This window comes from Carex rostrata, chromosome 5 (assembly GCF_964058835.1).
Source record: "Carex rostrata chromosome 5, lpCarRost1.2, whole genome shotgun sequence".
Lineage (NCBI taxonomy): Eukaryota > Viridiplantae > Streptophyta > Magnoliopsida > Poales > Cyperaceae > Carex > Carex rostrata.
The window spans coordinates 6274784-6287207 of record NC_135922.1 but is presented as its reverse complement, the minus strand read 5'-3'; the positions used below and the strand labels follow the sequence as shown (position 1 = coordinate 6287207).

Genomic DNA, 12424 nt, shown 5'->3' with positions numbered 1-12424 from the left:
CATAAAAAAATACTAAACAATTAAATCAATAAATAAATGATACACAAATTTGTTTCAAAAAAAAAAATTCTGGCAGCATTGTAACAGCATTAAACGATCAATAACAATTTTTTTTATTATGTTAGATCTTCCAGACAGAAAATTTGACAAGTGAAAACTATTTGATCGTGACATCCTATTAACATTTGAAGCAATATGTAGTTTTCAAAAACTCTAAAGCCATAGAACGCCTTTTTCTGTCCAATGATTAGTATTTTTCCTTTTCATATAAAAGAATTATTAGAACATGTTGTTGTGTTATTTGAAAAGAAAAAAAAAAAAAAAACTAAAACAGTTCTGTCACATTTTCATTGAACAAATTAATGCAAATAATTACACTTTAAACAAGTTTAAGGACGTAACCCTATTTTTTTTTAAAAATTGAATTATCTTAAACTACTTCTCTTTTGTTGTTTATATAATAATTTGCTAAGTTTAATTGACGTAATGCTAACCATTGAAATCCTGACCAAATAGTGAGATTTGTACTTTTCTGAATAGTGGCAACTGGCAAATAAACAATCTAAAATAACATTTTATTTAGTTATACATATGAATTTCTTTTCGAACATTTTATTTAAGGTAAATGACAAACAATATAAAAATGATTACTCATACCATCAGGGCTGTTGATCTCCTTTTAAGTTTATTTTATTATCCGCTTAAACTTTATCTTAATACACTATGGTTGAATTATATAAACGGCTACAATACCAGACGGTGTATGCAGACCAGATGTTGCCATGAGCGCATGACTACTTGTCAGATATCGAAAGTGATATTATGTGACATTTTCAGGGTGTTGCTAATTATGTGTTACACTTGAATGGTTAATTGCTATTCGCAACACAGAAAGTTCTATAATTTGTTTGATAGGAGGCAAGGCTATGAGCCCCACTACAAAAGTGCGGATATATGTAAAGATTCCCTGCGGAGGTTTTTTTACTATAGAAGAGCGGTGCATCTTTTTGACCCAGCAACTGCTTTGTAATGACCCGCTGTACAGTTGTTATACGTTTTGTTACGTAGAACAATTTGCTAAAGAAACAAACGACACTAAACCGTCAGATAAAAAGCTGTCTACAAAATTCGTTTCTCTTTGAGGAGATGTCTTCCCAGTCTTCTTCGTACAACTTCTTTGAGAAAATAAAAGATCGAGGCCCATTTACTGTACTTACAAAATGATGTTTATTCGGAAACAGGCACTGCCAGGCGGGTCCGACTCTACCGAGTCCGGATCACGTAAATTAACCAACCAAGTTTTGAGTTTAGATGGGGACCGTCCGATTCAAATTTGATCCAATGTAGCCTACAAAGTGGAATGAACGGGCCCTTTAATATTTGCGCCAAAGCATATTGTACGGTCCGGCTTCAAACTCAAAATTTGAGTTACTTTAGGTGATTGAATTTGACTCTATATGGGCTTCAGCTGACACATCGAGATTCGTGCGCAATAAAAATGAATCTTTATTGTTTCAGTGCCACTACTACTTGTCCTCTCATTGTCGTATCAATTATTATATAAATTATGACATAAGTTAATCTCATACAATAATTATTTATTTGTTAAAGGATTTCACTACATCTAGCATATTTTAGATATTATTTTTAAAAATTAAATCTATTCTAGTGATAAAAATAATGTCTTCCTTATGGAAAGTCGCACATTAGAAACCGGATGGAAGAAACCCTTATGGATATTAATTAGTTAAGTGGCTTGGCATCTAATTTTTACTTAAAAAAAAAACTTGAACCTACGTACCTCTCTAGAAAGATGAGAGCTTGTGCAGAGTCATTACACTAAGTCTATGGTTCTTTCATACAATAGATATATTTAACTCTTTGATTAATTTCATCAAGATTGTTATATGTGAATTGTATGTTTTAGTGCAACAAAATGTTATCCTAATTAGTAATCTAAGATAATCCTAATTATAAAGATAAGGGATCGACTAACAGTCCTCCTACTTCAGTCTCCTATCTGTCCCCCGCACTAAAAGACAAAAAAAATAGTTAAAACGTGCTAACTACCACCAAAGAGCAAGATTAATGCTATTTTATTAATAGTCAAAACGTATAGTATTCATACCTACGAATTTATAGTATTCATACTTATTATCAGAACCATTCATCATATGTAAACACAAGCTGGAGGGGATCAGTAATGACCAGGGGAGCCACTGACGTCTTGTGACAGCCTGGATTGGGGACCGCAATCGTCTGAAAGCGACATTTGCCAAGATTGGGGACCACTACAGCGAAACTATATATTATTCATATTTAAATAAAGAAGTATTCATATCTAAACAAATGAAGTATTCATACTGACGATTACGAAGTATTCATACATGTTTGAAATAATTTATACAATTCAAAATTTAAAGTCAGATTCATCTCTCTCACCCCACCTCTTCCAAGAAGTATTCATACTGACGATTACGAAGTATTCATACATGTTCAAAATAATTTATACAATTCAAAATTAATTGTCAAATTCATCTCTCTCACCCACCTCTTCCAAGAAGTATTCATATCTAACATGAAGTATGCATATCTAACAAATGAAGTATTCATATCTAACTAATGGAGTACTCAATATCTAACAAATAAAATATTCATATATATAACTATTCATATCTAACTAATGAAGTATTCACACATGACACTAACAATATTCACATCTGACACTAATAATATTCACACCTGCCTAGATTGAGACCAAGAAATATTCTCAATAGACTAGTATGCATATCTAAAACAATGAAGTATTCATATCTAAAACAATGAAGTATTCATATCTAACTAAAGAATTATTCATAATGACGATTACAAAGTATTCATACATTTTCAAAATAATTTATACAATTCAAAATTCAAAATCAGATCCATCTCTCTCATCCCACCTCTTCCAAGAAATATTCATATGTAACATGAAGTATGCATATCTAACAACTGAAGTATTCATATCTAACTAATGAAGTATTCATATGTTGCACTGTGACAACCTTCGCTGGGCTAGCATGAACCCCCTCCAATGGTGCACCACGCTCTCCCCGCCGGATCTTGACGGTGCACCACGCTCTCCTCGCCGGATCTCGACGGTGCACCACGCTCGCCTCGCCGGATCTCGACCGCCATCACAACTGTCGGCGTGGGTAGATGGTGGCGAGCAGTAGAGGAGAAGAACAGGGTGAGTTTTGAGTTGTGTTGAATTTTTTTTTTCTTTCTAAGAGAAGATTAAAGAGGGTGGGTTTTGACCACGTGAGGGAACAAAAAAGGAAGGTTGTTAGGGGGACAGATAGGGGACAGATTCAAGGGGGACAACATCTTTACTCTAAAGATAATACCAATTGAGGAGGGTTAAAATGCACCATTGGTTTTGTGCCCCAACCATACCCCATTTCTATATCTCCGTTTATAAAGTTAAAACAGTCGATCCGAACCGTTCATCTTGTTCTACATATTAAAATGTGCTTAGAGACCAAATTTTATATTTTTTGGAATTTGTTTACTATTTTTTTAGATAGGTACAAAATCACTACATCTGGACCATCCAAAAACGGTGATTTTGTAACTAATTAATGCCCTAAAAACATATACATTATGTACCACAGAAATAAACCTAGGCTTTGGGCATTAATTAGTTACTAAATAATGCTTGTAGGGAATCGTACAATGACAGGTGGGTCTGACTCTACCAGTCTGGATCACTGAGTAACCGACTTTTGAGTTTAGATCGGACCGTCTGATTCAAATTTGGGTCAATTGGGTTCCTGAGGTGGAATGTATAGGCTCCTTTAATATCCGTGCTAGAGAAGATCGAACGGTCCGGATTCAAACTCAAAAATCGAGTTATTTTAAGGGATCAAAATTGGACTCTACCTGGCTCCAGCTGGCCCCTCAATCTTTGTTGTATCGCATGGAGATTCGTGCGCAATAAAACTGAAGATTTTATATGTGAATTGTATGTTTTCATTTTACAAAATATTAGCCTAACTAATAAAAGATAGTACCCAATTATATTATAAATTATATAAAGTGAGTGGTTCAGGTGAACTTTTTCTCTCTCATAGAATAAGAATAAGAATAAGAATATATATGATATATGTGGACTTCTCATGAAAGATAGACAGCAAAAGTACATACTTGATACAAAGAAATAAAGATCAAAGCTATATAAAACTGACAAATAGATTGATACGAGTAATATGCATGTATATGTAAGATATTTACATATATGTAATTTAAATAGTGAAAAAAATTGGACAACCTAACTTTTTCATTTATATATTAAATTTTGAAATTTAAATGTCAAATTAAAACTGTTGATATTATTTATTTTCATAAGAGATGCATTAATACAAAATTTTACAATTTTTGGAATTCATTTAATACTTGTTAAAAATATAAAAATACAAGTAAATTAAAATTAGTCTATCATTATTAATTGCTCCTTTATTTTTCATTAATATACAGTCATTGTTTACATTATATGTTTACGTACCTTAAAACAAAAACAAAAAAAATTACCATGTTAGATATATGCAGAGGGAACTTTGTTTGAGTGCAAGACAGGTTATGGACTATGTCTTGAAAATAGTAAACTTAATTAGTTTGTCAATTAGTCATATTGGGTTGTGCAATTCTTGCATTTAGTATTTGTGTCATGTTTAATAACATTTGTGTTCAAGTTATCAAAAGTGCACTGATAGGCCTAAATTATATACATATTCGATCTGATTTTTATCACGAAATAACACCAAATATCTTGTATTTTGAATATAAAGTGAATAGAATATACCTAGGATCAAGTTACTGCGTTTGTTTGATTTTAATTTGCAGAAAATGAAGAAAAACGAAGAAAAAACACAGAAAAATGCCCAGTACGGACGCACGGTTTGCGATATGACTGCACTAAGTACTTAGATGGATTTCTGGACGCACACCAATTTTAAAAAGGTATAATAAGCTATTCGTCAAAATCCGTGCGGATGCACGGATATCGATGCGGACGCACGGATCTCGATGCAGCCGCACTCTGGTCGCACAGAAAAAGTCTGAGCCTAGTGCGGATCTCGATGCAGCCACAGTGCGGGTGGTGCGGATAGTACTGTAGCAGTGCGGACGCACTGTAGCAGAACGCATAACTGGAGCCTGATCTTAAAATAGCCATAACTTTTGACTCGTAACTCCGATTTAGGATTGCGATCACTTTTTGGAAAGCTAGGAAGAAAATCTACAACATGAGAAACTAAAAAAGGAAATTTGGAGTCAGTTGGACGCACTAAACTCGCAGACAGCCAAAATTACACGTTTTCAACACGGTTTCTATTTTTGGAGTACCAAGGACACGTTTTTACAGCCAAATGTGGACAAGACAATCCTGGAAAACAATCCAAATATAGCACCCACTAACTCCACTTTCTAGCCTCTAAATTGGGTATGGTCTTTAGTTATAAAAGAGGGAGTTCATTATCCATTCAAGGCATCTCTTCGCAAAGATCAAAAACACATCCATATCTCTTCCTCTTTCATTCTCTCTATATACACAATACTTAGCGATAAATTCTGGAGAAAATGAAAGCTTTCAAGCAAGGAGAAGAAGGGTTTCCTGAGCAAGAAGTCGGCAAGATAGAGGTTTTTGATCTGTCAAAGGGTGTAATTACTTCCTTTATTTCATTTCTTCTTACTTTGCCAATTTTTGTAATGGATCTCTCCATGAGGGAGTAGTTCTCTCTCTAGGGGTTTAGGTCAATGCATGAACTTGTTTAATTGTATCTTATTCGGTTATTTGTCTTTGTTATGATTGTTTATTGGGATTTGATGTTAATTTATGTGATTTATCATTTGTGTTAATTACATAATTAGTACTTGAAATCGCAGTAGTCCCGCTTTGGTATCTCTTTGTCAAAGGATCCAAAGAAGTTAGGACGAGAGGAGAGTACCAAATTATGAATGCAAATACCCTAGGTTTAGATTAGGATTGTAACCAATTTGTAATCTAAGCCGGAACTACAGAAATTAAGGTTAGGAATTTGGTGAAGAACCTAACCGTGAAGGCAAACCCTAATTAGGACATCTCAAATCGAATCGGTATTGGTATGAAGGACTTAATCGTGAAGTATCAATATTTGAGGAGAGGAGAGACTAACAAGAGCTCAATGGGTCTAGGTAACTAGGGTGGGGGACTTCATCGAGAAGTTCGAGTTACTTAGGCATGTTATTAATTCACGAAAGTGACCCTTAATGACATATTAGGTTAGAAACCTCATCAAATCATACATGAACTTAAACAAATACCGAATAGATAGAGTTAGCAAGGGAATGTAGACCAAAGACCCCTAGATCTCTAAATCTTGAAAACAAATCAATTCCTTTTCTTTTGCTTTTATTTACAATTATTGTTTCAAACTCTCTATTCGGGTATTGAACCCAAATTTAGGAATTGTTAGAACAAACCCCCCCCCCCCCCCCCAATTTACTTTTATTGCACTTTACTTTCCTTTTATTTTCTGAAATTTATTACTAAAGTTTAAACTAAGTTTTTATCATACTCCCTGTGGTTCGACACCTCAAATACTATTTTGATAGAATTGTGCACTTGCAATTTAACTCAAACGCGTGTTAAAAGTTTAAAAGGTACATCTTATTGTACTGAAACTTTGTGCATACGCTTTTGCACGCATCAGGCACCATGTAGTCTATAAATTGAGTTGTTCTCATTTGTAATTTGTAAGAGAGTAAGAGAATATTAAATAATAGAATTTAAATTTGTGTTCTCTCTTCCACTATTAAATATATTAAGTTCTTATTAAATATTAACACTATGGAGTAGACTAGATGAGTAGTTAGGTATGAGACTGACTTAAGGTTCGATGGGCTCAAAAGTAAATGGGCACGATGACCGTATGATCTGTTTTAGTATTTGTACGCATGTCAAGATTTGCTCACACGAATTTTAAAGCATATTAGACGGTCTTCATCTGACCTACTCTGTTCTCCAAGTTATGATTGTAAATGATATGAAGACAAAAGAGGAACCTGCATGTGAAAGAGCAAACATGTCAACTCATCCAATAAAAATATTTTAGCTCACTTCAAATGTTTGTTCCACATGCATAATTAATACAGAGCATATATAGAATAATATACAATCCAACAATTCACTCCAAACAATTTAATTATGTCCTTACAAGTTGAATAGCATAATAAATGTATCAAATAAAAGTTCATGCACACAAAAATATATTAAGCATCAAAGAAACATTTTTTTTTTTGGTGCCAACCTCACTGGATGATATATCACATAATATCCACAACTAGGAGGCATCTACCAACCAGCATAACAGTTTTGCTAGGATCACAAACGCAGAGATTAAACAGAATTATACAAAACAGGCAAGCAAACAAACAACTAAAAGTTTTCACCCGTAACAATTGGGACACTTGGAAGCAGCTACACTATCAAATTAATCATCAGAATCCAACTCAGAGTCAGTGGAACCGCCTGCAATTGATTCCACCTCATTATGGAAAATATTATAACAATAATTGATAAATTAATAAATAAAAAAGAAAGGAAATACTACTTAATTTGTTCCTTCCTATATAAATTAATAAATAAAAAAGAAAGAAAATACTACTTAATTTGTGCAAATTGCAATTTATCTCTAATACTTAATAATAAGCATCTCTAATTAGTATGGTTGGTAACACCCAAATTATCTAATTAAGTATTGCAAGTTAGATTCATCAGAATAGATATATACTTATCATTTCAACTTTAAGTAATTATTGAAAATTTGGTTTTTCAAGAAACATAATTTATCCAAAAAATTTCGTTTACTAATTTCAATAAACATAAATGTAATAAGAATAAGAAGTGTATTTATTTAACCAAGGGAAAGAACCATATATAGAAACAGAGCAATAAACAGATGCATGGAATTAAGAAAAATTCTTGAATGTCGTAAAGAATACCTTTTAAATGTGCAGCCTATGCAAACTTGATTAACCTAAGAACTCTCATGCGGTCCTCACTCACTTGTTCCTCTGTCATTTGCTTTTGAACCCTCTCCACCAAAGTTCTGTCTAAGTCCAAAAGTTTAAGTTTAGGAAGGTACTCAATTCCTTGAGGAAGCTCCTTTACTCCAGGACATTCGAAAATGAATAGTTTTTCCAGGTTTGGCATTGCCCCTTTATTGATTTCAATGCCCTCAAGGTGGGGAGCTTCCCACAAGTGAAGCTCTCGAAGCATAAGAAAGGACATCTCATGAAAGCACAATTCATTCCCTTCGTAGCATGTCAGACCAAGGGTTCTCAAGCTACGTATCTCTTGAAGACAAGAGAAAGAATTTTCGTCCAACCCACTATTGTACAACTCCAATTTTCTAATTCTATTATGATTTTGTAGTGACCTGGAAAACTGAGGTACTGAAGTTCTTTCCACCTGCCCGGTGAATTGTATTTCTGATGCTGATGTATTGAGAGCTTCCAATTGCAGTACTTCCCCATGTTTTGCCCAAACAAAGAGGGCCTCAAGATGACTGAATTTACTTATAGCAGTAAAAAAGACCTCACAGTGTTCGCCTCTTATTTCTGAGATACCTAACCTTGTTAACTTTGTTAAAGTTTCAAAATTTCTTACTATTTCATCAGTTGCTTTAATAAAACTTAAAGCTCGTAAATTTTTTAGCTTCCATATCTGCTTGGGTGGCATTACTCCACCAATAATAGAAATCACCAACAGTACTCTCAGCCTTTGTAACTTTGTTAACTCATTTGGAAGTTCTGTAATTTTAGAATCTTCAGCAGACAAGAATTGTAAGTTTTGAAGCCTTCCAATTGATTTTGGGAGCTCTTTTATTCCAGTTTCATCCAACCCCAAATAATGCAGGTTGAATAAGTTATATACCTCTTCTGGTAATTTTTCTATAAAGGTGCCGTGTAAATCCAAAACACGTAATAATTTGGAAGATCTTAGCATTATGGAGAGCGAGTTGAGACTGATTTTACCACGGAAGGTAAATATTGAACGAAGAGAGTATTCATTGTTGCTTGCACTTTCAAGATTACAATTTTGAATAGACACTCGGCGTACTCTGCCTCTAGGTGAGTGTGTTGAACTTCCATAAACCACAAAAAAATCTTCCTCCTCTGATTTTGAAACAACCATGCTATGTATAATATCGTGCAAGCTACACCATTCTACTCTTTCAACCACACCTCTCTTAACTACTTGCAACAAGCACCGACTAACAAGTTCATTCAGGTAGTCCTCTGCTACTTCTTCATGTGTTCTTCTTCCACTTGTCTCAACAAATCCCTCTGCAATCCACTGTTCAGTCAGATGAAATGCACTGATATGGGCATCTTCCGGATAAATGCCACAGTAAAGCAAGCAATTTTTGAGATTACTGGAAAGATCTGCAAAGCTTAGTTCTAAAATCCTATTTACGTGTTCGATATTCGGATTATGTGCTAGTTCATGCTCAAGGTCTTCCCACATTCTCTTCCATTCCCACTCCGTTTGTTCCTTGCATGCCATAACGCCTCCTATGGCTAAAATAGCAAGAGGAAGGCCCTTACACTTTTCTACAATTTTTATCGCCCACATAGTTAAATCTTTTGGGCAAGTGCTGGTAGTGTTGTTCTTAAATGTTGTTTTACAAAAGAGATCCCATGAATGGTGTTTCATAAGTGGGATAACCTTCATGATTTGTTTCTCTGGGGCCAATAATGCTACTTCTTGGTTCCTTGTTGTTAAAATGATACTGGCAGCGTTACCTTCTGGGAGTATGTTGCTTATACAATGCCATACATCGGTAGTCCACACATCATCTAGGATGAGCAAGCACCTTTTATTGTGAAAATAGTTTTGAATTGTCTGAACCAAACTCCGAAAATCCATTATCTCAATTCCATGAATGGCAATTCCGTTTGGGTCCTCTCTATGCAATTCCTGCAATATCTTTCTCAATAATTCATCCCTTTCCCAGGTTTGAGATACTGTGATCCAAGCACATCCACCAAATGATTTTTTTACCAATTTATAAACATGAGTAACAAGAGTGGTCTTCCCCACCCCACCCATCCCCCACACTGAAATTACACCGTGTTTACTTTCTTCATCACTCAACATGTCCATAAGCTTTTTCTTATTTTCATCGATTCCGGTAAGATCACCTTCCATTTTAAAATGTTCATATTCTGCTGTTCTCCATCTCCCACCTTCTTGGGGTTCTCCTCTTTTTACAATACCACTGGTGTCATATCGGTTCTTTCTATTTTGGATATTCTCAAGTCTAGTTTTTATCTTTCTGAGATTTCTAGTGAGCATGTACCAAGTCTTGACATGCACGACTCTCTTGACAGTTTTCGCTACAAACCCTCTGTTCTGCTCATTAAGCTTGTAAGTGAACTCATCTACAATATCTTCAATATCAAAAGCAACCATTCTTATTTCCCGGATGAATGTTTTTATGTTATCATCCGTCTCACTAAACCTCTCTGCTTTATGTAGGAACCTTTGGATGCTCTCTAATTCTGTCTGAATATCTTTCATCTCATCGAAGAAGTTATGCATAGCGCACGCTTCGCTATTTAGAAATGAGCAAGTAGTTTTGACTGGTTCAGCCACTAAAGCAGAACCAATATTTAGGAGCAAAGAACCCACCACAGCTTCAGCCATCACGTCTCTTGAACTTTTACCGAACTTGAAGATTAAATTCACTGCATATTTTACTCTATCATGTCAATCATATCTATATAGTAAATTTACAAAACAACAGTAAATTTACTGATTCAGACCATTCCTTATTTTCCGAAAACAACAGTAAATTTACAACCTCAGTCTTGGTATATGAAGATGACATATTTATTACTAGAAACAATAAATAAAATATTTAAAAAAATTAAGCTACAACTAAAAGAGAATTTTGACATCAATGATTTAGGACAATTGAAATATTTTTTTAGGAATTGAAATAGATCATTCCACTAATGGTCTCTTTATTTCATAAAGAAAGTATACTTTGGATTCATTAAAGGAAACCGGTATGTTCTGATGTAAGCCGGTCTCTACACCAATTGATAATAAATGTAATTTGAACACAAAGGATGGTGAAAATTGATTCATCTTACAGTCACACGACCTAATCATATTTAATTAATGGTGAGCCAAATAACCAAGTTCATGCATTGACTATGAACTCCTAAATATAATCCTTAGATACTTAAAAGGAACACCTAGAAAGGGGATTTCTATAAAAATAAAAAAATTCTAATGACATATGTGGTTCTTCTGATGCAAGTTGGGCCCGAAATTTCGATCAAGAATTGACTATCGACTTTTGCACAATTGTAGATGAAAATCTAATCACATGGAGAAGCAATAAAAAAAAATATTATGTCTCGATTAAGCGCCAAAGCAAAATATTGACCCATGATATCAACCGCTAGTGAGCTAACTTGAATCAACCAACTCTTGGCAGACATTGGAATCATACAAAAAGATCCAACGAAAAAGTTTTGTAACAATCAAGCGGACATTGGAAGCACTTCATCAGAGAAAAAATAATCAAGCAAAAGAAATTGAAATGCCATTTGTGCGAAGCGAAGAACAATTGGTGATATATTTACAAAATGGTTGGATCCCAAACTATACGAGAAAAATAATCGCAAGTTAGGACTAATTAACGTGGATCTACGAATCTAACTTTAGACGGAGCTAGTGTTGAGAAATAAAATTAATTTGGAAATTATGGGTCTCAAAGCCATATGGCATTTTCATCATTGGCCCAAATTAAATACAAATAGGGAGCTATTATTTTTTTCTTTTTTGTAAAACAGGCAACTCAGCCATATTTTTATTCATAGGAATTAGAACGTTAACAATACCGTCGGAACCATTTCTATATAAATCTCATGTAAATAATGTTAAAGATCAGAATAGCAAAATAATTTTTCTATTCATTATTTCTCTATTCCATTTCTTCTCTCTCTGTTCAAAAATCAACAAATATAATTTGTTTTGCTTCGTTTTGCTACAAAATATTGATATTTCAACTTTTTTGTAGTGAGTGCTAGCTGAAGCGGGGGGAGATCTATGTAGAGTTGACCCCTATTTCTTGTCAAAATTAATGTACTTATACAAAAATCTTATATATATATAATTTAGAGTAAAATATTATGGGTACTGTAAAATTGACTCTTACAATTAAATAAGAAAATTGTATATGTTTGACCTCATTAGTTGAAAGTATGACTCCGCCTTTGATATGAATTATAAAATTATGAATTCTGAGAAGTATATATTTGATGGTGCGTCCGCAACAAAAGCTAACATTTGCAATTTCACAATAATTTATATCTGGTAGAGATCGAT

The 12424-nt window shown here is 34.0% G+C and overlaps 2 protein-coding genes across 5 annotated transcripts in view; both read right to left on the bottom strand.

Annotated features, from left to right (window-relative positions):
• Positions 1-12424, bottom strand: part of LOC144553938 (disease resistance protein RPM1-like) — a 52761-nt gene that overhangs the window by 28386 nt on the left and 11951 nt on the right. The gene's annotated exons all lie outside the window — the stretch shown is intronic.
• Positions 7179-12424, bottom strand: part of LOC144553937 (disease resistance protein RPM1-like) — a 40285-nt gene continuing 35039 nt past the window's right edge. The window contains exons 3-4 of one of the 2 annotated variants that reach the window (XM_078302114.1): positions 8020-10770; positions 7179-7546 (exon numbers count right to left, since the gene is read on the bottom strand). In XM_078302114.1, the coding sequence (XP_078158240.1) occupies positions 8036-10729 (2694 nt within the window). In that variant the 5' untranslated portion in view covers positions 10730-10770 and the 3' untranslated portion in view covers positions 7179-7546; positions 8020-8035. The remainder of the gene's footprint in view (positions 7547-8019; positions 10771-12424) is intronic. The other variant, XM_078302112.1, reaches the window with a different exon arrangement.